The sequence below is a fragment of the Rana temporaria genome, chromosome 3 (genome assembly GCF_905171775.1).
Source record: "Rana temporaria chromosome 3, aRanTem1.1, whole genome shotgun sequence".
NCBI classification, from domain to species: domain Eukaryota; kingdom Metazoa; phylum Chordata; class Amphibia; order Anura; family Ranidae; genus Rana; species Rana temporaria.
In genome coordinates this window covers 317,840,167-317,867,499 of record NC_053491.1, presented here as the reverse complement: position 1 = coordinate 317,867,499, position 27,333 = coordinate 317,840,167, and the positions used below count along the sequence as shown (strand labels likewise).

At 44.6% G+C, this 27,333-nt stretch overlaps 1 protein-coding gene across 1 annotated transcript in view; it reads right to left on the bottom strand.

The window, feature by feature from the left end:
- Positions 1–506: 506 nt before the first annotated feature.
- Positions 507–27,333, bottom strand: part of LOC120932502 (proteinase-activated receptor 3-like) — a 37,583-nt gene continuing 10,756 nt past the window's right edge. Inside the window, exon 2 of the mRNA XM_040344953.1 lies at positions 507–1,850. Coding sequence (XP_040200887.1) covers positions 829–1,850 — 1,022 coding nt within the window. The 3' untranslated portion in view covers positions 507–828. The remainder of the gene's footprint in view (positions 1,851–27,333) is intronic.

Below are 27,333 nucleotides of genomic sequence, written 5' to 3'. Positions count from 1 at the left end.
CTATACATTAGACAAAAAAAAGGGACAACCAAGGAGGAAAGGGGACATAGAAATTTAGCTCCGAAAGGAGGACAGTCCCTCCTAACAATTGATAGGTTGAAACTATGCATTACTTATAACCTGATACATTTAATAAACTAAAAACTGTAGCTTTGGATTACTACACCCCAGTCTGACCACGTCTTTTGCTTTTGCAGAGGTTTCTATGCTTCCTTGCTTTTGCTGCAAAGAACCTTATAAGATACACAAAAACACCACCATTTTCATTGCACTGACATATTTAATAATAATAACTACGGTACATGAAAAGATGACAACAAACACATTTATAATATTGACCTTTCATACAAACATCATAGCATCATGGGTGTGTGCAGCCTATTACATTAGAGTGTACAACCCAAAGCTCAAACACACATGACTTTCTCTGCAGGGTCAGCTGCACTGGAAAGGGAATAAATGGGAAGCGCTCTGTGCTGAGTGAGCCGGGGGGGGGGGGGGGGGGGAGAGAAGAGGAGGGAAGCCAACAGCACTGCAGGGGGGGGGGCAACAAGGAGGGGACCAGGCGCACACTATAACATGTTGCTCATAAAACCAAAAACAGACATTTAAATTTAGTGCAGTTTTTATTTGTCAGTAAAATTCCTTTTATCATTTTAATTTGATCAGGAAAAAAAACATAATTTATAATTGTCCAAGAAGAAAAATATAATTTTTAAATGTTCACAAGGAAAAAATATTTTTTAATTGTCCAAAAAATAAATGCATATTTTATATATGTGGTCAGTATTATGAGATGTGGGATAAACATGGGCTCATGTGACAGTATTAAGTGCTTATTCTGCCCATCTCTGAAACCAGTTTAGTTCGTTTTGTGCACTCTATTGACTCACTGTTTCCACTGCTGCTCCAGTGAAGGCTGTTTTTTACCATTGTCCGGAAGTCCTCCGACATGTAATAGTATATGAAAGGATCGATACAACTGTTGAATGATGTCAAACATAATGCCACCATGTACCAGATGTACAGTTGGTTGTGACAATCCCACTCTGTTTCCAAGTAATGAAATAGAAGCATAATATTACTGGGGGTAAAGCAGAAGATGAACATGACAACCACCAAAATCATCAGCCTTATCACCTGACTGTGAGATTCCTTATTCTTTGACAAGGTGACCAAAATTGACACATAACAAAACAAAATAACAATCAAAGGAATGGCAAATCCCACGATGAAGAGCACAAGGAAATATTTGGTGTACCATTCATAACCATCACAAGTCGGCCAGACATCATGGCAGGTTGTCATATTTGGAATTTTAAATGTTTTTGACTGGGGGACTATAAAGAATATTGAGACACCAGCTATTACAACCAGCCAGATTGCAGTAGAGACAATTGCACAACTTCTCCAACCTCGTAGACTCCTGGCCAAAAAAGGATGGACCAGAGCAAAGTATCGATCAATGCTGATGGCCATGAGAAAGAACACAGAGCAGTACATGTTCCCATAGAACACCGCAGTGACTATCCGACACATGGTTTCCCCAAAAATCCAGTTGTTTCCCAGGAAGTGATAAACGAACTTTAAAGGCAACGGCAGCATAAACAACAAGTCTGCAGCTGCCAGGTTAATTAGTAGAACAGTAGATGGCATCTTCTTTGATTTAAAGAGAAGTACCCATAAAGCAATCCCGTTAGCTGGAAGACCCAACAGGAATATGACTACGTAGAAGGATGGCACAACAAGGACGGTGATGGGAAACTTAAGATAGTACTGAATGTCCGCATCAAGTACCGAAGAGTTACAATTATTTGGCCTTGGGCGAAGAACTCTTCCTGTTTTCTCAACTGTAGAATAAAAAAAGAACAAAAAGTTAATACTAGGCACTTTTCTTAAAGGTTAATTTCAGGTAAACATAAAAATTAACATGACAATACAATTATGGGGCATAGGCTGTCAATGGCTTTTTGCTTTCCACCCAGTAGGTTGAGAGTATCTGATCAAACCAAAGAGTAAAACCGTCTGCTTGTTACTAAACTTTTATTCTGGAAACACCTAAAGCCAAGCTTGTAATTCTACAGTACAGGATTTCTCAACTTTGCCCGTCATACAGCTTATGTCTCCTTAATATATACCTCTACCCAGGGCTTCTTTTAATGGGGAACTTGGTGAAACTCAGTTCCACCACCTCTGGCTCAGACCCAGAGGCCACCCTCCCCCCCTACAGTAAGAACACACCCAGGGAACATACTTAACCCCTTCCCCGCCCCCTAGTGTTAACCTCTTCACTGCCAATGGCATTTTTATAGTAATCCAATGCATTTTTATAGCACTGATCGCTATAAAAATGCCAATGGTCCCAAAAATTTGTCAAAAGTGTCCGAAGTGTCCGCCATAATATCGCAGTACCGAAAAAAAACTGATAGCCGCCATTACAAGTAAAAAAAAAATATTAATAAAAATGCCATAAAAATACCCCCTATTTTGTAAACGCTATAACTTTTGCGCAAACCAATCAATAATCGCTTATTGCGATTTTTTTTTACGAAAAATATGTAGAAGAATACGTATCGGCCTAAACTGAGGAAAAACAAGTTTTTTTTATATATTTTTGGGGGGTATTTATTACAGCAAAAATTAAAAAATAATTTTTTTTTTCAAAATTGTCGCTCTATTTTTGTTTATAGCGCAAAAAAAAAAAACGCAGAGGTGATCAAATACCACCAAAAGAAAGCTCTATTTGTGGGAAAAAAAGGATGCCAATTTTGTTTGGGAGCCACGTCGCACGACCGCGCAATTGTCAGTTAAATCAACGCAGTCCCGAATCGCAAAAAGTGCTCTGGTCTTTGGGCAGCAATATGGTCCGGGGGTTAAGTGGTTAAGACCCACCCTGAACACACCCACTATTTGATGTGATTTGGAGGGTGTGTGTAGAGGGAGGGGTTTTGTGGGGCCGTGGTTAAGCACCTATTGTTTGAGAAAAAAAGCCCTGTCTCTACCCACGATATCATAAGAAGATAATTATGTCCTTGCTCCACCCCAGTTTATCTTTTCTAAACCTAAAAATAATCATTTAATATACTACTGCAGTGTACCAGTCCTCAATTGAGGTAGCTGCATTACTTTTTTCCAGGCTTCTTTCCTGTGAATAACACATTTCCTGTCTCTGGGTGGCTACACTTGTATCTCCACTGTTTTTATGGAAAGAACCATGGTTGTCACCCATGTTGGACTTCAAATACATGTCTGAATACATGACCTGAATGCCCCTAGAAGACCTATTTTGAGATGCAATGTACGGGCGTACAATGCTCCTTGCTGTACATTAAAGTTTTGTGAATATTTATCCTTTTTTTTTTTTAATCTGTGGGGTCCACTAGTTTTGGCAAGCAGTTTGATGTGATGGCGGAGAAACACCTGGAGGATTATTCTCTAAATACAAGTCACAAGTTTTGAAGCATGGAGTATCAACAACTACTGTATGTATTTTATGTCACTGATGTAAGCACTTCATATGTTTGTGGGTTTTTTATGACACTGTAGTGTTGTGAGATTTTAAATTTTTTTTTTGCTTTTGTCAGTTTCTGTTTTTTCACGGGTAGCGCCTGGTTACTTCTAAGAACCGGTGCTAATTTAAATTTAGAGGGGGTCAGAGAGTTAGTTGGCTCTGACCCGGCTGATTTGTTTGAATTTGGGTCTCTGTCTCAGCTTGGCTGTGCTGTGGGCTCATTCTGTCGCTTCTGGGGTGCTGATCGCAACCCAGGACGACAGGTGGCAGCAGTGAAGTGGAGGTTTGGGTGCTTTTCCCCAGCAGCCTATCAGGAGGGGTTTTCCTCGCTGTGCATGGGAGGGGTATTTATGAGACAGACTGGGTCCATTAGTCTGGGTCTTCTTCCAGTGTGGTGCCCACCTTCAGGGTAAACATACCACGGCACCACCGCAAAATGGCCTTCCAGGCCGGGGTGCGCGTGCCACGTGGTGTTCCTGGTTCCGGGACCAAGTTGGTCCGGAACCTCTGAGCTGTGATGTGGGCCCCAGTGATCGACTGGGTACCTACTCCTAAGAAGATCCCAAGCATTGTTCCTTTGAGAGCAAGCTGTTCGGTGGGAAGCCCGCCTGAGGAGAGCCAAGAGAGGCTGGCAATCCAATAGGGCCTCGACCATCCACCCGGGAGCAAGGTAACCGGTTACTGATAGGCTGGATGTTGGTCACCTCTCAGTTGGTAACCTAATTGCAAACTAACTGAAGGAGATCCAGGTGTAAGGCCTATTAAGGAGGATTATCTCCGCTATCTCAATTTTAAGGAGATACTACGTTCCGAGTGATATGCTGGCTGCCAGGTCAGTGAGAGAGGCCTGTCCGGGTACGCTAAACCCACTCTGGCTGGAGTGGCGCAGAAGAAAGTGTTGTTGGGAGCAGGACTGTGTCCCTATTGCTACGCCTGAATCTGCCATTTCTCCTTCTGCTGAATCTCTACTCTTCACCACAAGTTTTATTGTTTTTTCCCGGCTGGGTAATAAAGAGCACAGAAAAAGACACCTGTCATGGACATTCTGTTACTACTACTTTTACCATACACCCCTAGATGGCGGAGGAGCCACGAGGTAACAAGCCACCCAAAACAAACCAGCAGCTCCTTTGAGGGTAGTGCTACACATGTGTTTTTTCATAATTAACAGTTTAAAGAGATAGTGCAACACAATTATTTGATTCATATGTCTTCCTTTGTTTATCTCCATTAAATGGGAGATGGGGGAGATTAGGAGTTTGCAGAAGAAGATAATGTTTGTTTTTTGCATCTGAGCTTACAGCAGTGTTTCTCAATTCCAGTCCTCAGGCCCCCCCAACAGGTCAGGTTTTCAGGATTTCCCTCAGATGAAAAGGCTTTGGTGATTACTAAGGCAGTGAAACTGATCAAATCACCTGTGCAAAATAATGGAAATCCTGAAAACCTGACCTGTTGGGGGGCCTGAGGACTGGAATTGAGAAACACTGGCTTACAGGAAGTGACATGGGACTGCATATCTGGCATAATCAACAGGATAAAGAGAAAAAGAAACAAGATGGACTTTTGAGGTGGCAACAAACAACTCATCAATATAATCAATATGGTTTATTTTATTATTTTAAAAAGTTCCATTCCAATATTCCAAATATGCAAACGGGTTTGTCTTGTATAACACTTTTTTCTAAAAATATACCACTTTTTTTTTACATTTTCACAGCCAGCTCGAAAGCTTCAGCAGCTTATAAAGGCCCTGCATGGCGTGGCAATATGTAAAGGATGTGAAACATTTCAAAAGTAAATTACCGGTAAGTCGAATTTCTGAGTTTTGCCACATTGCAACATTTCCTAAATTACACAAGTTGTTCACTGAATCACTTACTTGCAGTTACAATATTTCCCCTAGCTGGTGGATTTTTAAAAAATACAGCTGTTTTGGCTATAAACCATTTGCTAGGATGTTTACGTTTGAACATTCTGTATACAACATACACTAATGCTAATTCTCTGGCATCTCTGCAAACCAAATTGTTTTGGCCTCAGGTGATACACAGAGATGAAACAAATCCTCCTACACAAGTTGTACCTGCTTATCTGTGGTCTTCTCTTCTCTACATTCGGTCAAAGTCTAGAATTTATAAAGCTTTTCTGAGCTGTCAGAAAACAGGGGGAATAGAGGAGAAATTACACACTTCAGAGATCAGTAAGGAGAGCTCTAAGAGCTGATTGGAGGGAAGGGACACACCCTCATCCACACAGCACACAGGAACAGAGCTGAGGCTTTCAATTAGCTGGAGCTCCCTCCCCCGTCACGTTTTTTTCTACTGGTGTCATGAAAACTTGTCAGAAGTGATACATGCTGATAGCAGAGGAACGGCAGGTTACTTGTTACTAGTGATTACTTGACAACAGTGTTGCAAACATATTGTTCTATTCTGAAGATATCTTCTTCTCTCTTTTCCTTATTTTAACATGGTTACTAGTGATGAGTCGATTGGCCAGGGTTTGCATTTGGAGTAAGTTTTCAAACCCAATGCCAAATCTAAAACCCCACTGATGTCAATGAAACAGCAAGGCCTTTCTTGGCACAAGCGGCACCCCTTGCTACCCCTCTGAAAGTGATCCATGGTGGATTACTTTTCAGAGGGTGGTTTACAAGGACTTTTTTGGTAGAAAGGTCCCCTACCCTTGTTGAGGGCATGTGGCCTGGTATATTTCAAGACGGGTGCACAGGGGTCTGCTTTGGATTTTGGAGAGGACCAAACATTTTTTGTGAAGCAATCCTTCCTAAAATCCTAAAATCCATACCAGCTCTGAAAGGTCTGATATAGAATTTGGGGCGACACCCCCCTGTTTTTTTTTTAAATCCACACCTGAAAGACCTGGTATTCATTTTTGGGGGAACTCAATGTTGTTTTTTTGTCCCTGGCTCCCCAACTACCAGGAGCCTTGAGAAGTTATCTGCCATGTTTAGTGGTAAGTAATACTGCTGCTAAATGTTTCACTTATTGCTGCAGCTGGAGGTTCAGCTTGGCCGAACACAAATTTAGTTTAACTATTCACTGAATCTTCTGAACAGCTGAATTTCGGTCCAAACCCCAACCAGTAGCTCATTCCTAATGGTAAAGACAAATAGTCAAGTAGAAACTGTTGGAATACTTTGTGCATGTATTTTTTGCAACAACTACATCAGCCAGTAGATGGCAGTGTTTATAAGTTTATAGCTGTATCTATGGTACTATGGTAAAACTCTATGGCCCGGATTCACAAAGCACTTGCGCCGATGTATCTCGAGATACGCCGCGTAAGTGCAAATATGCGCCGTCGTATCTGTGCGCCGTGCCCACAAAACTAAGATACGCCTAAAAACAGGCTTCATTCCACCGACGTAACTTGCCTACGCCGGCGTAGAGTGGGCGCATATTTACGCTGGACGCATGTGGCGCTCTCCCATTGATTTTCTATTCAAATATGCAAATGAGGGAGATACGCCGATTCACGATCATACTGGCGTCCGACGCAGGCTACGACTGGTGCGCGTAAGTTGTACGTACGGCGTAAAGTTATGCCCCATAAAGGAGGTGTAACTCAGCAGCATCCATGCAAAGGGCTGCACCAGGGAACACAAGCCCGCGTATTTTACGTAGTTTACGCTGGACGTGAATATGACTAGGCCTAGGTTACGTTCACACCGTAGGCAGTGATCCGGCGTATCTTAGACAGTTGTTCCGACATGATTGTGAGCATGCGCACTGAGATACATCTACGGGACGGCGCATGCGCCGCTCATTATACGTATCTGTCTGGCGCTCGGCCCATCATTTGCATTGGGTCACGCCTCATTTGCATGGCTCACGCCCACTTCCACCTAAGCCGGCTTACGCCTAGGAAACCCAGCAGTTTTGGGATGAAGTGCTTTGTGAATTCCATGCTTGCCTCTCTGCGCTGCGTCGGCATAGCGTAAAGGAGATACACTGCGGCGGCATAAATGTGCACCGCTGTCTGTGAATCCGGGCCTATGTATTTTCTCTGTATAAAAAACGGTTCCTGTTTCCTGTCTGCAGTTAAAGTAATTGTAAAATCTTGTTTTTTTTTTAAGGTCAAAATATAAATAAACATGTTATACTTACTTGCTCTGTGCTGTGGATTTGCACAGAGCAGTTCAGATCCTCTTCTACTCGGGTCCCTCTTCGGCTCTCCTGGCCCCTCCCTCCTGTTGAGTGCCCCCACAGCTGTGGGGGCACCCGAGCCGAGACACAGTTATAGAGCTGCAACAAAGATTCATTTTCAAATCTGACAAACCAGAACTATAGTACCAGTCTTGGAAATTCAAGATGAAAATGTTGTTATTAAGAGAAGGTGCATGGAAATGTATAAATCAAGTCATGTCAGAATACCCTTCAGATGAGTGGATAGAGAAAGATCAAAAAGCTCAAAGCACAATCTCACTTAGCATGGAAGATGATGAAATCCGACATATATGTAATTGTGAAACTGCTTAAGAAATGTGGGAAGGATTAGAAAAGGTGCATGAAAGAGCTAATCTCAGTAAAAAACTATATTTGATTAGAAAGCTATTCCAAACCAAACTGATGAATGGCAAAGATATGCAGAATTACATAAGGCACACCCAGTGGCGTCTCCAGCTTTCATATTTAGGGGGGGCACATGGGGGGACAGGGACAAAAGTAGGGGGGCCAACTATAAAATGCAATTATATATATATCCTGGGGCCCTTTACTACGATCCCACTATGGGCCCTTTCACATGTTCTGCAGTGAGCTCCCTTCCTACTATACTGGGGCCCCCCAGGGTGGCAGAGAACAAGAGATATATGTCACCAGCACACCAAGAAAATATAAGGGTCCAAAGCAGTGGGAGAACTATCAGGGTTTATTTATTTATTTATTTAAAATGCTTATTGGGAGCGCAGTCATTACCAGCAGGCCTCGATGCGCTCATAGAACCAACATATAAAAATACAGAACACATTGCAAAGGTTGTCTTGCCACCGGGCCCTGGTGTTCTGCCACTCTAGGGTTCCCCAGCTGTCCTGTCCCTGCTATTTACAGAGCTGGTCTGGCATCTGTCTCCTTGGCAGCGGCGGCAGTCTATTAGGACCTAGTGCTGGTGACATTATGGGTGCATGCAGGGGAAGGCTGGCACTATTGGTTATAGAGAGCCGAGCCCCCAGCTGGTCACCTAGCAGCAGTAATGCTGTATAACTTTCTCTGTTGACATGCTGATCGGCATGTGATCCAGGTGATGCTCCCAATCAGATCTAATAAACACAGTATTTATTAGCAGTATTTATTAGCATCAAGAGTACAACCACATAAATATAATCACCCGTATGATCAGCAGCCATGTGGGCTCTATGCCTGTAAAGTGTGGGATTTTGACTAAAGTGTAGGATTTGACTAAGAGCATCACCTGGATTTCATCCCGATCAGCATGTCAGAGAAGGGTCCACTGCTGCTAAGCTACCTGCAGGGAGCTCAACTGTCTACAACCAATATAGATGGGCTCAGGTGTGTTTGAAATCCTACATGCCCAATCCCGCCAGGAAGCCGACACTCCACAGTGCTAATCAATGTATGGGCTGCCTAAGAGCTAAGACCAGCCATAGACAGTTTAAATCTCAGCTGGTTCAGCAGAAACTGGCTGAGATTTGAACCATTAATGAGCAGATTCTCTTATAATTATCACTAGTGGTTGCTGTATAGCCACTGGTGATAATCACTGTTTGTCGGGAGAATATAATTGCTGGGCAGGAGGGATATTCCCCTGTCACCACTGTCTGTGTTGATGGGGGAATCATGCAAGTTTCTTTCCTGCAATCTGTGGATGCAGGAAAGAAATTTGCACCGTATATTATCTGCCTAACTGAAAGTGAAAGTAAATTGTGAATGTTTTGAAAGAACAGGAGAGGGGGAGGGAGACAGATCGGGGGGACAGAAGGGATGGAGATAATGTAGTTCAGTGATTACAGTGTACTGCAGTCTGCAGAGCACACACTTAAACACGGCCCAGGCTAGAATATCTGGTTGTGTGAGCGCTCGCATTATGCAGTGTCGATGAGCACAGGGAGGGGGAGGAATTCCCCGCAGAGCTTACTGGGGACGCTCTCCCTCTCGGGGAGCAAAATACAAAAATTGCAAAAAAAAAAAAAAATTTTTTTTTTTTGGGGGGGCACATGGTGGGGCACAGCATGATGTTGGGGGGGTCAGGGCCCCCTCTGGCCCCCCCCTAGGGACGCCCCTGGGCACACCTTGGAAATGGTTGGATGCCCGAGAGATATAGGAGAAAAAATAAAAGATTTTCATGTCGCAGCACAATTACTTGTGTTTTAAGTGCATTACTAAGGACCAGATTCTCATAGAATCGGCGTTGGCATAGTGTAAGCCATTTACACTACGCCGCCGCAAATTAATGGAGCAAGTGCCGTATTCTCCAAGCACTTGCTCCGTAATTTGCGGCAGCGTAGTGTAAATGGCCCGGCGTAATGCCACGTAATTCAAAGGGGGCGGCTTGTATTTAATTTAAGCGCGCCTCCGCGCCGATCAAACTGCGCATGTGCCGGGCGGAAAAATAGCCCAGTGCGCATGCTCCAGCTCACGACGGAAAACGTCAATGACGCAGACGTGAGCGTCATTGACGTAAAGTCGTATTCGCGGACGACTTAGGAAAACGACGTAAACGACGGAAAAAGACTACGCTGACCCGACGCCATACTTAACATGGACCTACGTAAACTTACCCCTCATATAGCAGGGGTAAGTTTACGCTTACGTAAACGTCGTAAATTCACTGCGTCGTCCGCGCGTACGTTCGGGAATTCGCGTAAATAGCTAATTTGCATAGACGACGGGGAAAACGACGTCGGCGACACCTAGCGGCGGGAAAAAAAATTACATCTAAGATCTGACAGCGTAAGAGCCTTACGCCTGTCAGATCTAATGAATATCTATGCGTAACTGAGTCTAAGAATCAGTCGCATAGATACGCCGGGCCAGATTAGGACTAACAACGGCGCAAATGGCGTTGCGCCGTTGTAAGGCCTTTGAGAATCTGGCCCTTTGTGTTTTACCAGAAAGTTATGAAACGCTTGTCACAGCACTTGATGCATGTCCAGATGATGAACTGACATTGGAATATGAGAAGGGGCCTGTGGAATGGAAAAGCCAGAAATTTTAACCATCTAAAAAAAATTAAAGCACATCCCAAAAGAAAAAATAATACAAAATGGGAGTAGGTGTTGAGTTGGGGTGTTGGAATACATTGTTCATGTATTTTGTGCAACAACTACATGAGCCAGTAGATGGCAGTGTGTAGCTGCATCTATGGTTAAACTCTATGGCCCGGATTCAGAAAGACTTACGATGGGCTTATCAGTAGATACGCCGTCGTAAGTCTGAATCCGTGCCGTCGCAACTTTAAGAGTATGCTCAAACTGAGATACGCTTAAATGTTACTAAGATACGACCGCCGCTAGGGGCGTGTACGCTGATTTACGCCTAGAATATGTAAATCAGCTAGATACGCCTATTCACGAACGTACGCCCGGCCGTCGCAGTACAGATACGGCGTTTACGTAAGGCTTTTTCCGGCGTAAAGTTGCCCCTGCTATATGAGGCGCAGCCAATGTTAAGTATGGACGTCGGGCCAGTGCCAAATTTTTCGTCGATTACGTTGTTTGCGTAAATCGTTTGCGAATAGGGCTGTGCGTAATTTACGTTCACGTCGAAAGCATTGACTTTTTGCGGGTTAATTTGGAGCAGGCGCACTGGGATACTTTCACGGACGGCACATGCGCCGTTCGTAAAAAGCGTCATTTACGTGGGGTCACGATGATTTTACATAAAACACGCCCACATCTTCCACATTTGAATTAGGCGGGCTTATGCCGGCCAATTTACGCTACGCCGCCGCAACTTGCGGAGCAAGTGCTTTGTGAATACTGCACTTGCCTGTCAAAGTTGCGGAGGCGTAGCGTAAATAGGATACGCTCGCACACAAATACGCGCTCCCTACCTGAATCTAGCCCCATGTCTTTTCTCTGTATAATAAAAAGGTCCCTGTTTCCTGTCTGCAGTTAAGCAGCAAAGCCCATAAACTCAAGGTTTTGCCTTCAACTAAATCCACAACAGTAAAATCAGTCTGTATATGCAGTAAAGCATGCTTGCTATACTCACTGTGGAACCTAAAGGGTTAATCCTCTGCATTGTGTAAAAAGACTGTTTGATCCTGTCTTCTCTGATCCTCCCCTTCTTCCACTGTCTCCAGCCATCTGCTGATAAGACAGAGACTTTGGAGTCAGTTTGGTGTGTATTGCTTTTTTTAGGGGGGGGGGGGGAGGGCATGTGATCAGCACTGTCCTGTCCTGACAGAAAGTCAGGGGTCCTGCAGCCTTATCATTGACATTTGTTCCACCAGCCCCAGCAGACAACATTTAGGATCATAAGGAACATGAGTCTTAGTGACCCTAGAAATCACCTGAAGTATTTCTTTCCAATAATGTTCTATTGCTGGGCAAACCCCCAAAATTAGTAAAAAGTCACCAGTTGATGGGAGCAATGCCAGCACACCAGAAATCTGGTGCGGCCTGTGAGGCGTGTAGTGAGCTCTAAGCACAATTTTGTACCGGACCAATTTGTCCCTTGCAGAGACCAGAGGGGAGAAGGGAAAGTCCCAAATCTCCCTCCAGTCATCCTTGTCCAGCTCCGGTATGTCCCCCACCCATTTCCTGCGGAGACAGCCCGGGGCCGGCAGCAACCAGCAGGGACCCATAGAGCTGGGACCTGGGTTTCTCCAAGTCCTTCACCCGAATGGTGGATTTGAGCTCTGAGTATGCCAAATCAACTGGTTGGCCTAAAAACTGACACCTATAGGCATGAGCAATTTGAAGATACCTAAAATGGGCCCGTGCAGGCCCATTAAATTTGGTGCATAAGACGTGAAAGGGGGTGAGCTCTCTTTAAGTGACAATATGCTCAAAGGTCAGTATTTTGTATTTGGCCCATGCCTGTGGATCTGGGATGGTATTGAACTGCTATAGGTTAGGGTTCAGCCACCTGGGGTGTGAGGAGACCAGGAGTTCGGCGGGGGTGCCCTCAGCGCCTCACCCACCTTCCATGTCTGCAGAGAACCGAGGGGGGGGGGGGTGCTGCCGCCTGAAGTTGAGAAGCGGGGGGGGGGGCCCTTTACAAAAAAAAGAATAAATAAAGAAAAATATATATAAAAAGGGGGTAGCCATCCGGGGACCTCGGGGCCTTTAATAAAAAATAAATATATATATATATATATATATATATATATATATATATACACAAAATATTATTTTTTTTTATAAAAAGAAATTACAAAAAGGGGGGGGTTGCCATCCGGGACCTCTGGGCCCTTTAATAATAAAAAAAAACTTCTGGGCCCTTTAATAATTTTTTTTTTAAAAAAGATAAAAAATAAATAAAATAAACATTTATAAAAAATAAATATATATAAACAAAAGTAAAAAAAATAAACATTTATAACAAATAAAAATAAGGGGGTTTGCCACATGGGGCCCTGGGGACCTCTGAGCCCTTTAATAATAATAATAATAATAATAAATATATATACATATATGTGTATATATATATATATATATATATATATATATATAAAATAAATAAAAAAATATATAAGAAAAAATATTTTTTTTTTATAAAAAAAGGGGGGTTTATAGAAAATATAAAACAATAATAATAATATTATTATAATATAATATTTTTTTTTTTAAAAGGGGGGTTGCCATCCGGGGGCCCTGGGGACCTCTGGGCCCTTTAATAATAATAATAATAATAATAATAATAATAATAATAATAATAAATATATATACATATATGTGTATATATATAATAAATAAAAAAATATGTAAGAAAAAATATTTTTTTTTTAATAAAAAAAGGGGGGTTGTCATCCGGGGCCCTGGGGATCTCCAGGCCCCCCGTACCCCTAAAAAAAATTGGGGACCTCTAAAAAAAAAAAAATCGCCCCTTTAATAAAAAAATAAAATAAAAATATATTAAAAAAAATATATATATTTTTTATAAAAAATAAAATAAAAAAAGGGGAGTTGCCATATGGGGCCCTGTGGGCCTCCGGGTCCCTTACAGGTGTACTGCCTGTACCCCCCTGATGGCGGCCCTGCATGTCTGCATAGTGGTACGCATCAAAGGAGTGAGATGGTGAGGCACCTTTGGCCCCCTGAATAGCAACCCCTTCAATGCTTCCAGAGACTCCTCCAGCACCATCACAGAGTTGGTCAGGTCTGGCTGCAGCCACCAATGGGTGGTCACAAGCTGAGTGGCCAAGTAGTACTTGTGGCAATCAGGGAGAGCCAAGCCCCCACTGTCCACAGGCCTGGTCAAAGTGGTGTATTTGAATCTAGGCAGCCTGGGCCCCCAAATGAAGGAGAGGAAGAGTTGCCTGAGTGAATTAAAGAAGACTTTGGTCAGCCATTGTGGGGAGTTCCCGAAAAATGTATGTAAATGTAGGGAGGACATTCATCTTGAGGAGATTAATGCGCCCAATGAGAGAAAGGGGAAGATTGCTCCATGCTTTGAGTTTGGTTTAAATTACTAGCAAGACAGGGTCAAGATTGAGCCGCACAAAGTCCCTACTCTCTCTTGAGATGATAATACCTAAATAAATAAACTGGTCAACCCACTGGAGTGGGAGAGAGGGTTGAGGACGACCTGGCCCCCGCATCCACTGGGAACAACTGAGACTTGTGCCAGTTCACTCTCAACCCTGTGAAGGCGGAGAAGGCATCCGTAATACTGAGTGCACCCCGCAGAGAGTGACCAGCATCATTCAAAAAAGGCAGCAGATCGTCTGCATAGAGAGCCACGCTCTCCTCCAGCCATAGATAATAGTCTTAAGGTGAAGATACATTTATACACTTCCATATGGTACCATTTTCATTGTTCTACCATACTTTGTCGTGAAGTTACGAGGCATGTGTGTGGGAATGTGTGAATACATTATATATATATATATATATAAAAATAAATGACACTTTGCTACAATGTAAAGTAGTGAGTGTACAGCTTGTATAACAGTGTAAATTTGCTGTCCCTTCAAAATAACTCAACACACAGCCATTAATGTCTAAACCGCTGGCAACAAAAGTGAGTACAACCCTAAGTGAGAATGTCCAAATTGGGCCCAAAGTGTCAATATTTTGTGTGGCCACCATTATTTTCCAGCACTGCCTTAACCCTCTTGGGCATGGAGTTCACCAGAGCTTCACAGGTTGCCACTGGATTCCTCTTCCACTCCTCCATGGCGACATAATGGAGCTGGTTGATGTTAGAGACCTGGGGCCAGATTCAAGAAGCTATTGCGCCCGCGCAACCTAGCTGTTTTGCTCCCGCGTAGCGAATGCCCCTGATTCAGGAACATCGCTACGCGGACTGCAGCCTAGGATATGACAGGCATAAGCCTCCTTATGCCTTCATATCTCAGGCTGCATTCTTGCGTTGTCCGCTAGGGGGCGCGGCCATTGTGATCGGCGTATAGTATGCAAATTGCATACTACCACCGATTCACAAAAGTTGCGCGGGCCCTGCGCACGCAAGGTACGGAGTTTCCGTACGGCGACTTTAGCGCAAGGTTGCTCCTGCTAATAGCAGGGGCAGCCAATGCTAAAGTATAGCCGCCCTTCCCGCTGGACGCCATTAACGTTCACTTAGAAGCAAATGACGTCCTTGCGACGTCATTTGCCGCAATGCACGTCGGGAAAGTTTCCCGACGGAGCATGCGCTGTTCGCTCGGCGCGGGAGCGCGTCTAATTTAAATGATTCCCGCCCCCGGCGGGATCATTTACATTAGGCGCCCTTACGCCGGGCTATTTAGCATAGCGCCCGCGCAATTTACAGAGCTACTGCTCCGTGAATCGCGGGCAAATCAAAATATTTGCGTGGGCGCAGAGCAAAAATCGTTGCCCTTTGCCCACGCAAATCTACCTGAATCTGGCCCCTTGTTCTCCTCCACCTTCCATTTGAGGAAGCCCCACAGATGCTAAAAAGGTCTGGAGACATGCTTGGACAGTCCATCACCTTTACCCTCAGCTTCTTTAGCAAGGCAGTGGTCGTCTTGGAGGAGTGTTTGGGGTCGTTATCATGTTGGAATACTGCCCTGCAGCCCAGTCTCCAAAGGGAGGGGATCTGCTTCAGTGTATCACAATACATGCTGGCATTCATGGTTCCCTCAATGAACTGTAGCTCCCCTGTGACGGCAGCATTAATGCAGTCCCAGACCATGACACTTCCACCACCATGCTTGGCTGTAGGCAAGACACACTTGTCTTTGTACTCCTCACCTGGTTGCCGCCACACACGCTTGACACCATCTGAACCAAATAAGTTTATCTTGGTCTCATCAGACCTCAGGACATGGTTCTAGTAATCCATTTCCTTCGTCTGCTTGTCTTCAGCAAACAGTTTGCAGGCTTTCTTGTGCATCATCTTTAGAAAAGGCTTCCTTCTGGGACGACAGCCACGCAGACCAATTTGATGCAGTGTGCAGTGGTCTGAGCACTGACAGGCTGACCCCCACCCCTTCAACCTCTGCAACAATGATGGCAGCACTCATACATCTATTTCCCAAAGACAACCTCTAGATATGACGCTGAGCACGTGAACACAACTTCTTTGGTCGACCATGATGAGGCCTGTTCTGAGTGGAACCTGCCCTGTTAAACCGCTGTATGGTCTTGGCCACAATGCTGCAGCTCAGTTTCAGGGCTTTGGCAATCTTCTTATAGCCTAGGCCATCTTTATGTAGAGTGACAATTCTTTATTTTCAGATCCTCATAAAGTTTTTGGCCATGAGGTGCCATGTTAAACTTCCAGTGACCAGTATGAGAGAGTGAGAGTGATAACACCAAATTTAAAGGGGTTGTAAAGGGAAAAAAATGTTTCCCTAAATAGCTTCCTTTACCTTAGTGCAGTCCTCCTTCACTTACCTCATCCTTCCATTTTGCTTTTAAATGTCCTTATTTCTTCTGAGAAATCCTCACTTCCTGTTCTTCTGTCTGTAACTCCACACAGTAATGCAAGGCTTTCTCCCTGGTGTGGAGAAAGCCTCTTGAGGGGGGAGGGGGTGAGCAGGAGTATCAGGACGCCGACTAACACACAGCTCCTTTCTCTATCTGCAAAGTAGAGAGTATCCTGACTTGCCTGCTCGCCCCCTACCCCCTCAAGAAGCTTTCTCCACACCAGGGAGAAAGCCTTGCATTACTGTGTGGAGTTACAGACAGAAGAACAGGAATTGAGGGTTTCTCAGAAGAAATAAGGACATTTAAAAGCAAAATCGAAGGACGAGGTAAGTGAAGGAGGACTGCACTAAGGTAAAGGAAGCTATTTAGGGAAACATTTTTTTCCCTTTACAACCCCTTTAACATACCTGCTCCCCATTCAAAACTGAGACCTTGTAACACTAACGAGTCCCACCGGGAAGCAAAAATGGCTAATTGGGCCCAATTTGGTCATTTTCACTTAGGGGTGTACTCATTTTTGTTTCCAGCAGTTTAGACATTAATGGCTGTGTGTTAAATTATTTTGAGGGGACAGCAAATTTACACAGTTATACAAGCTGTACACTCACTGCTTTACATTGTAGCACAGTGTCATTTCTTCAGTGTTGTCACATGAAAAGATATAAAATATTTACAAAAATGTGAGGGGTGTACTCAAGTCTTAGTTCGTAGGGTTCTGTATTGAGTTGGCCCACCCTTTGCAGCTATAACAGCTTCAACTCTTCTGGGAAGGCTGCCCACAAGGTTTAGGAGTGTGTCTATGGGAATGTTTGAAAATTCTTCCAAAACCGCATTAGTGAGGTCAGACACTGATGTGGACGAGAAGGCCTGGCTCACAGACTCCAGTCTAATTCATCCCAAAGATGTTCTATTGGGTTAAGGTCTGGACTGTGCAGGCCAGTCAAGTTCCTCCACCCCAAACTCGCTCATCCATGTCTTTATGGACCTTGCTTTGTGCACTGGAGGGCAGTCATGTTGGAACAGGAAGGGGCCATAATTAAACTGTTCCCACAAAGTTGGGAGCATGAAATTGTCCAAAATGTCTTGGTATGCTGATGCCTTAAGAGTTCCCTTCACTGAAATTAAGGGGCCAAGCCCAACCCATGAAAAACAACCCCACACCATAATCCCCCCCCCCCCCCCCACACACACCATAATCTCCCTCCACCAAATGATTTGGACCAGTGCACAATGCAAGATCCAAAAAGACATGGATGAGAGAGTTTAGGGTGGGGGAACTTGAATGACCTGCACAGAGTCCTGACCTCAACCTCATAGAACATCTTTGGGTTGAATTAGAGCGAAGACTGAGAGCCAGCTTTTCTCGTCCACATCAGTGTCTGACCTATCAAATACACTTCTGGAAGAATGGTCAAACATTCCCATAGACACTCCTAAAGCTTATGGACAGCCTTCCCAAAAGAGTTAAAGCTGTTATAGCTGCAAAGGGTGAGCCAACTCAATATTGAACCCCACGGACTAAGTTCATGTGCGTGTAATGGCAAGCGTCTCAATACTTTTGGTAATATAGTGTGTGTGTATATATACAGTATCTCACAAAAGTGAGTACACCCCTGACATTTTTGTAAATATTTTATTAAATCTTTTCATGTGACAACACTGAAGAAATGCAGCAGGGTTTACTGGAGTTTTCTGGCATTCTGCAGTCACCTTGGTTGTGGTGTTGCTGGTTGAACGCTGTCTTATCATTTGATTGACTTGTTTTTCCAAGACAGCAGTCAAAGCTGCAGAGAAAAAAGCTGCATAGAAAACGAATTGCAACGAATGCTCCTCTGCATTGAATACAATGTGAACAAAGTCTACTAATGAAATATATGCTTCAGACATCTGCACTGTAAATTAGCAATTACTCCTCTACCTATTGGAAATGGAAATATTTATATAAATACAGATTTGGCCTGAGATCTCTGAAGAGTTCCAGGCTCAATAACATACTACAGCTTCATATACCATATAAAGGAATAAGACAACTCAAAAGGGTTGAGGCATTTGCACAAGAATAAAAAGTAATCTGCAATATACCTTATTTTATTATATCCTGAATAACTAGAAAATATAATTATGAAATCAGAAGATGAAATGTGCATAAGGGCCCCTTTCACACTGGGGCAGGAGCAGCGTTGGCGGCAAAGCGCCGATATTTTTAGCGACGCTTTACCGCCAATTTCGTGGCGCTATTCGGCCGCTAGCGGGGCGCTTTTACACCACGCTAGCGGCCGAGAGAGGGCTAAAAAAACGCAGCAAAGTGCCTCTGCAGAGGCACATCCCGGCGGTATAGCCGCGGTGTCCCATTTATTTGAATGGGCAAGAGCGATGGAGGAGCGGTATACACACCGCTCCTTCACCGCTCCAAAGATGCGGCTAGCAGGACTATTTTTTTTACCATCCTGGGCTTTTCCTCTGGGCTTTCACACTTGAGAGACAGCAGTAGCTGTTTAGGGTCGGTTTGCAGGTGCTATTTTTACCACGTTAGCACCTGCAAACCTCACCAGTGTGAAAGGGGTCTAAGGCTGGGTTTTTGGGCGGAAAGTTTTGATGGGAGTTTTTTGTTTCATGATCTTATAACATCCTCAAATTTATCCTCACAAATAACTGTATTCTAAATGTGATTAAATGTATATTTTCCACAAGACTTCACTAAAGGAATTTTTTTTTTTAGCTAAATAAAGGAAAATTTATATGAAATACTTACCGTAATTTTCCTTTCCTGATGGACTCCATGGCAGCCTACGTGTGGGTTAACCCCGCCTCTCATACCTCATAGGACCCTACTCCCATAAAGCTTTGCTTCCTGGCCATAGACAGTGTTCCGTAATATAGCCTACTCCAGCAAAGGGAGGGAACTCCGGCTGCCATGGAGTCCATCAGGAAAGGAAAATTACGGTAAGTATTTCATATAAATTTTCCTTTTTCCTGACAGACTCCATGGCAGCCTACGTGTGGGAAATGACTAGCCAAACACACCCGGGTGGGCAATTGCTGGTTAAAGAAACAAAATTTTAATTGACATTGTCAACAGATAATATATTCAAACCAAAATTAACCGACGACAAGGAGGCCGGTTCTACGCAATAGTGCGTCATAAATGTATTTAAAGACGACCAAGAGGCCGCTTTGCAAATAACTTCAGGGGAAACATGTCGGGCAGCCGCCCATGATGTAGAGACGCTCCGCGTGGAATGAGCGGTTACCGCTTCAGGAGGAGCCAACCCTTTAGCCTTGTAAGCCCTTTGGATAGCTTGGACGATCCATGCGGCGATGGTTCTGGAGGAAGCACGCATGCCTTTGTTTTTCCCATGGAATGACACAAACAAATGATCAGATTTACGGAAGGACGCTGTGGCTTCCAGATATTGTTTAAGGATTTTGCCGACATCCAGAGGATGAACCATAGAACCTTCAGAAGAATGAAACGTGGGAAGTACAATTTCCTGGTTTTCATGAAAGATTGACGTGACTTTAGGCTTGGAACCCAGCATTGGAATCAACACTACACGGTCCGGAAAAAAGGTGAGGAACGGTTCTTTGGAGCCTAGAGAGCCAATTTCGGAGACCCTTTTGGCAGATGTTATAGCCACAAGGAAGACAATCTTGAGGGACAGATCTTTGATAGATTGATTAGTTGAATCTTGATCTCCTGAAAAAAAGTCCAAGACTAAAGGAAGATCCCACTTAGAAAATCTCGGTTTTCTTAAAGGTCTTAACCTCATGGCTCCCTTGAAGAATTGACGGACAAGGGAATGTCTGGCCCACGAAATACCTGTGAAGGCAGAGATTGCTGATACTTGGACCCTCAAGGAGCTGACTGATAAGGGTAGGTCAAGCCCAGTTTGGAGGAAGCCCAAAATGTCTTGCACTCTGGGGACTTTGGCTGAACTGTTCATGGAGAAGGTGTAATCCGAGAACTTAGACCATATCCTCTGATAGACTTTATTGGTGCTCACTTTCCTGGCATTTAGTAATGTAGAGATTGCTTGGCTTGGGCAACCTAGCGCTTCCAATCTTTCCCTCTCAAAAACCAGGCCATCAGGTGCAGATGTGATGGACAAGGGTGAGGGGTCGACCCCTGGAGCAAGAGATCTGGTCTGGATGGGAGCTGAACTGGATCCCGGAAGCTCAACTGAAACAACAGTGGAAACCATGGTCTGTTGGGCCAGTAAGGAATTATTGCGACCACTTCGACATCCTCCCATCTGAGTCTCGACAGGAACCGGAGAATGACTGGAGTTGGGGGAAAAGCATAGGCTTTGTGGAACATCCACTGATCTGTTAGAGCATCCACCCCGAACGCTTGGGGGCAGCGATTTCTTGTGTAAAATTTCTCCAGTTTGTAGTTGCACGGGGATGCAAATAGGTCTACTTCCGGTGTGAATCCTAGTGACAGGATCCAGACGAAAACTTCGCTGTGGAGAGACCACTCGTTGTTGTCGAGTGTCGTCCTCGATAGGAAATCTGCTTGAATATTCTGAGTTCCGGGGAGATAAACTGCTGTTAGATCTGTCAGATGTGTCTGAGCCCATGACATAATCGGCTCCACCTCCCTCAGAAGGGACAGACTGCGTGTGCCTCCTTGTCTTTTTATGTAAGACACGGCTGTCGTATTGTCCATCCTCAGAAGGACTGACGACCCCTTTACCAGATGGGTGAAGGCTTGAAGGGCACAGAAGGCTGCACGGAGTTCCAGGATATTGGATACTACCTTTCGAGATGGGAAATCCCACTTCCCTTGGGCTACTTCTTTCAGGCAAAGAGCACCCCAGCCGCTGTTGCTGGCGTCGGATGTAACTGTGATCCAGGAGACAGGGGCTATTGAGAGACAATTGAGGAGATTTCTCCGCAGAAGCCACCAGAGGAGGCTGTCCCTCATTGGCTGAGTTATCCGGATTAAATGGTCCTGGGACTTCGGATCCCATTGTTGGAGAAAACCCCTCTGGAAAGGACGCATTCGCCATTGTGCCCATCTGACCATGGGAGTCGTGGACACCATAGTGCCTATAATTTTGAGGCAGAGTGAAGCTTTGAGAAAAGGGGACTCCAATGCAAGACGAACTCTTTCCCGGATGACTGGGATTTTTTCTAAGGGTAGAGAAATTGTACTCTGAATCGTATCGAACTGGGCACCGAGGAAGACTAGAGACTGTGTGGGTTCTAGATGACTCTTTTCCCTGTTCAAAAGCCAGCCGAACTCGGTCAAAGTGAGAATAACTTGAGCCCGATGTATCAATAGCTGTTCTCTGTTCTGTGAAAGTAACAGCAGGTCGTCTAGATAGTGGTGTAGACGGATGCCTTTCATTCTGATTAAGGCCACGACAGCCAGTAAGAGCTTTGAAAACACTCGCGGCGATGTTGTAAGCCCGAATGGGAGACACGTGAACTGAAGGTGAACACTGCCTACTGCGAACCGAAGGTATTTCTGAAATTCTGCCGCTATGGGCACGTGGAAGTAGGCATCTTTCAAGTCGATTGACACAAGCCAGTCGCCCGGTAGAATGGTCTGACGAATTGTGAGAAGTGACTCCATCTTGAATTTTTCCTTTTTTATAAAGGTGTTTAGATGCGTCAGGTCTATCACTGGCCTCCAAGAGCCGGACTTCTTCAAAATCATGAACAGAGGTGAGTACATTCCCTGAAATCTTTCTGCCGCTGGCACTTGTATAGCGGCGCCCTGGGACAAAAGAGTGTCTGTGTATGTTAGAAGGATATTTCTCTTTTCTTCTGAACGAGGCAGAGTTGTGGGGACAAACTGAAGTGTAGGAGGGTTGACAAAGGTCCAGGAGTGACCTAAGGATATTGTCTTGATCGTCCAAAAGTCTTTTATTGAGGCTGCCCACACGTGCCGGAATTGCAGAAGCCGAGCTCCAACCTGCTCCGTCTGAGCGATCCCAATATCAAAAAGATTTAGGGGTATCTCGGTTACCCGGAGTTGCCCCTTTTGTGGGTTTTTGACCCGAAGGTTGGTTTCTTCTCCAATTCTTCCTGAACTCTCTACCCGGCCTGTATCGACGGGCCTCTCTAGCACGATCTTGGTCTTGCCTGGGAAAAAATTTTCTTTGGTTGAAGGGACGACGGTCCTGGGGAAGGAACCCCGACTTACCCCCTGTGGCGCGGGAGATAGCGCTGTCAAGTTTGTTCCCGAACAGGGAGGATCCTTGAAAGGGAATACGGCACCATGCCTGTTTAGAGGCTGGGTCGGCTACCCAAGGACGGAGCCATAGGGCACGTTTGGCTGTAACAGACGAAAGCATGACCCGTGCCACCAGGCGGATAATGTCAAGGGAAGCCTCACCCAAGAAGGCAGCAGCCATTCTTAACTCATGAACCGGTAAGTCTCTGACCAGAAGACCAGACATATTGGATAGAGTAGAATCCACTTCATCCGTCCAAACTTCCATTGCCTTGGAGAGGGCCGCGAGGGCCAGAGCCGGCTTACATGTCATACCTGCTGTGACATATATGCGCTTTAGATCTGTATCAATCTTTCTGTCCAAAGCATCTTTAAAGGAAACTGTGTCTTCTAAAGGAAGGGTAACATGTTTGACCAGTCTCATTAAAGCGGCGTCCACCAAAGGAGCTGATTCTAGATGTTTCACGTCTTCGCGTTTAAATGGATACATCTTTGATATTTTAGAAATCAATGAATTTTTCCTTTCAGTGGAGGTCCACTCATCAGTGATCATTTCACCAAGTTCACCCAAGAGGGGAAAGCTGGGACGCTCCTTCTTGAGGTGTTTAAAATATTTTCTCTGTTTGTTAGGAGATTCCACCGGGTCTTCCCATTTTAAAGCGACTTTGACTGCCCTTACCAGATTTGGGACTAGAGAAAAATCAAATCCTGTGGAATTGACAACACTCTCCACCTCACTAAGGGAGGACATACTTGAGGAACGATTGCGCTGAGATGGACCCGGAACCTCAGAGTCATCCTGTATAAGGACAGGGGCTGGAATTACAGGAGAAAAAATGTCACCAGAGGAAACAGGTTTGTTCAGGGATTCCTGAACCACCTTCCTGACCAGAGCTTCAACTTGTTGGTCTCCATCCACTCTCTCTCTTGCCGCACGAGAATAGCAGGGATCACAGAGAGATTTCCCTTCCGGGACCTGGGCCTTGCACCCCCAGCAAGATCTTCTTCCAGAATAGCCCGAATGACGGTGGGAATGGCGATCAGAGGTGGATCTATATTTTTCCCCATGATGTCTGGAGGGTGACCTGCTCTTTGGACGTTTAGAGCTTGATCTGGAATGATGACGATGTGCATTAGCGACGTCAATGTCTTCCTGAACTAAGGGCTGATGATCAGACCTAGAAGGGCTGAAGAAGGAGAAAGAAACGATAAGAAAAAACAAAATACAGAAACCCAAACAGCAGGCAGAGGAAAAGAAAATTTTCCATCCTACCTGCGGCGTAAGGGTTGGCCACTGGGGGGCGGTGACACATCCATAGTGGTAAGATATATCCACTGAAAACAATTATAAGCAGAATTAAAAATATTAGCATGAGAGCAGAGCACGGGCAATAAGGTATAGGAGACAATCAATGCAGTATATGAACATAGTGCAGCCAAGCACCCTACCTTCTCCAGTGAGGATTGAGCCTGGAAGCAACAGTGATCCTAGGAGAAATCCCCAGAATCAGCTGTAGCAGACAGCTTTTTAAAACTGCCGCCCTCGATGACGTCACCGCGCCCGCCACGTACGCCGCGCACCTGCGCTGTGATTGGCGTGGCCCTGACTGCCGTGCGCGCATGCGCGAATCGGCGATAGACTCTACTGCGCACGCGCGAACCGCGCGCGCACACAAAGGAGACTGAAGGAGGAGAGAGTGGAACGCACAATGCGTTCCAGCAGCCATAGACCCGGAAGGTAAGGAAAGAAACGGCGCTGACAAACAACATACACAAACAGCTGCCATAAAGATACTGTAATCGATACATTACCAATACGATCCGGTCCAGCCTGGGAGTGGGAGCATAATAAATCACCTGGGCACCATCAGTGGGAAGAAGGTCTCCTGCTAATAGCCAGGACGATTGACCATAAATAGCATATTAGCCAATGGCTAAATAGTAAGCTTCTACCAGGATTTCTTTCTATAGTGTGCAATCCGCCCGGCTAATAGCTGGGACTTGTTGGACTCCAACCATTTAAATTCTCCCAAAACAAAACCCGCCAGGACTTGAACTTTAAAGTGTAAAAACGTTATAGGTCCTAGGAGGAGGACAAAAAAGGAACACTGTCTATGGCCAGGAAGCAAAGCTTTATGGGAGTAGGGTCCTATGAGGTATGAGAGGCGGGGTTAACCCACACGTAGGCTGCCATGGAGTCTGTCAGGAAAGCTTTCTTTACCTTACTGCAGTACTGGTTTCATGTCCTCATTGCTCGTTTTTGCTTTGAAGTTGCTGTGATTCTGCTGTGATCTCCACACTTCCTGGTTGCCTGTTTCCTTATAATCATCGTACTGGGAGCTTTTCACAGCTGGTCTAAGCTGTCATTACTGTGTGTCTAAAACTTAACAGAACCAATCAGATTCATTTTAAAAACAAAACACTGCCCTGGATTTGTTTGTTTTTTGTTCTGTGTGTCTCTCTAGTTCACAGGAACATGAAACCAGTTTAAAAGTGAAACTAACCTGCAGGCACATTATATGATTGTTTTTTATCTATTTGTAATAATTTTTAAAAGGAATCACTTAACTTTTATGTCTCTATACCCTGTAGACAGTCGTTTCAGCAAAAACATTGTTTCCTTTAGTGACCCTTTTAGCTCTTCCCGATTGGGGCAGGAAAAGTGGGCTTTAATGCCCAACCACTGCACATATGCGTCCATGGCAGTCTGAGGTTGTGCTGACTCTGCACTTCCAGTCACATCTATTGATCGGGAGCCAGCAGGCTAACCTCCTAATCATGCAACCATTGTCAGAGCCAATCACCGCAGTCATGTGGTCCAAAAAGGCTCTGCCTTCCTGCATTAAAGCCCATTTAAAGAGCTACCAGCAACCCCTTAGGAAGGGAATATACATGATATACAGTGTTTTTTCATTATATTATGTTCTATATTAGGGTCTAAAAAAATATAGCCAGGTAAAGGTGAAAAATTGCATGTAAATATCAATATTCTTTTGAGTCAGCAGGTAGAGCTTTGGGCTCCTTCTTATGTTTTCTTACCACTTGTAAAATTCCTGCTCTTTAAAGAGTTCAGTAGCGCAAGCTGAAATTTACACACACAAGGGAATGAGTCATATTTACTTAGTTACATTGGTCCAGCTTGGACCAACATAACTATGCATATACCATGCTTGTGGGATTTTTTTAGAAGGTGGGATACACTATAGTAGATACTGCTGCTACTCAAGCGGTCTCCACTAGCTTCAGGGTCCTGTTCCGAGCGACTGTCCTACTGCATTGTGATTATAGGAAGTCACCCAATCAGCATGGGCACCATTCAGAGAAAGCTTTGTATTTTCACAATCAATGCAAAGCAGTGGCGGCCCGTCCATAGGGGCGCCCGGGCGCCGCCCCCCATCACACAGTCAGTAAAAAAAAAAAAAAAAAAAAATTTTTTTTTAAATCTGTCCCTTTAAGAAATTTTTTTTTCCCAAAAAAGGGCCTAATGTCCGCGCGCCGGACGCCGGGAACAGTCCTTTAGGAGTAGCGCCACGTCTGTGCAATCACGGGATTGCAGACGTGGCGCTACATTGGCACAAAAAATACGCCTTTGTGGCGCTCTCCATCGCGCCACTTGCTTCTGGCGCGATGGAGTGTATTGTTATGGCCTGGCGGGTGCATACACTGTCTGTGTGCACCCGCCCGTCTCTGTGCTCGTTCCGACGTCACTGGAAAAACCGAAAGTGACGTCGGGTCAGCTCGAGCTCACTGCGCCCGACCGAGGAACAGGTAAGCCTGCCTGTCTCTACATCGGCGGCCGCTTCACAGCAGCATCCAACCCCTCCGGCGATTGCCACTATCGTATTTCAACAATCGTATTCGGCGGCCGCCCGGCCCCCACCCCCCCTCACTTGTTCAAAGTTTTTTTTCTATTGATTATTCCTCGGCGGCACCCCCCCCCCCCCCCCCCCCCGCTTATTCAAAGTTTTTTTTTCTATTGTTTATTCTTCGGTGGCACCCCCCCCCCCCCCCCGCTTATTCATAGTCTTTTTTTGCATTTAATATTCGTTTTTTTATCTAATATTCGGCGGCTGGCATCCAACCTCCACCCCCCCTGCTTAATCCAATTTCTTTTTTATATATTTTTTAATATTTTTTTAAAATATTTTTTAATATTTAATATTCAGCGAAAATAATGCCAGGCAACAACCCCCCCCCCCCCAATCAATGTTTTTTTTAATTTAATATTAGTTAAATATATTAAGATTATTAACAGTTTATTTTTTATATTTGATTCAATTTAGCATTAAGTATAAAAAAAGTTTTTTTTTTAATAACTGGGGGGGGGTGGGGTGGTCTGGTGGGGTAGTGTTACCGCCCGCTGTAGTGTTACTTGTGCTGTAATGAATTTTTACCTAGAAAATAAATGTTGTTAATAAATGGGTAAATGAATTATAAAAAAAAGATTTTTCCAATAACGGTTATTAAAAAAATCTTTTTTTTATAATTCATTTACCCATTTATTAACAACATTTCTTTTCTATGTAAAAATTCATTACAGCACAAATAGCGGGCGGTAACACTACCCCACCAGACCACCCCACCCCCCCCCCCCCCAGT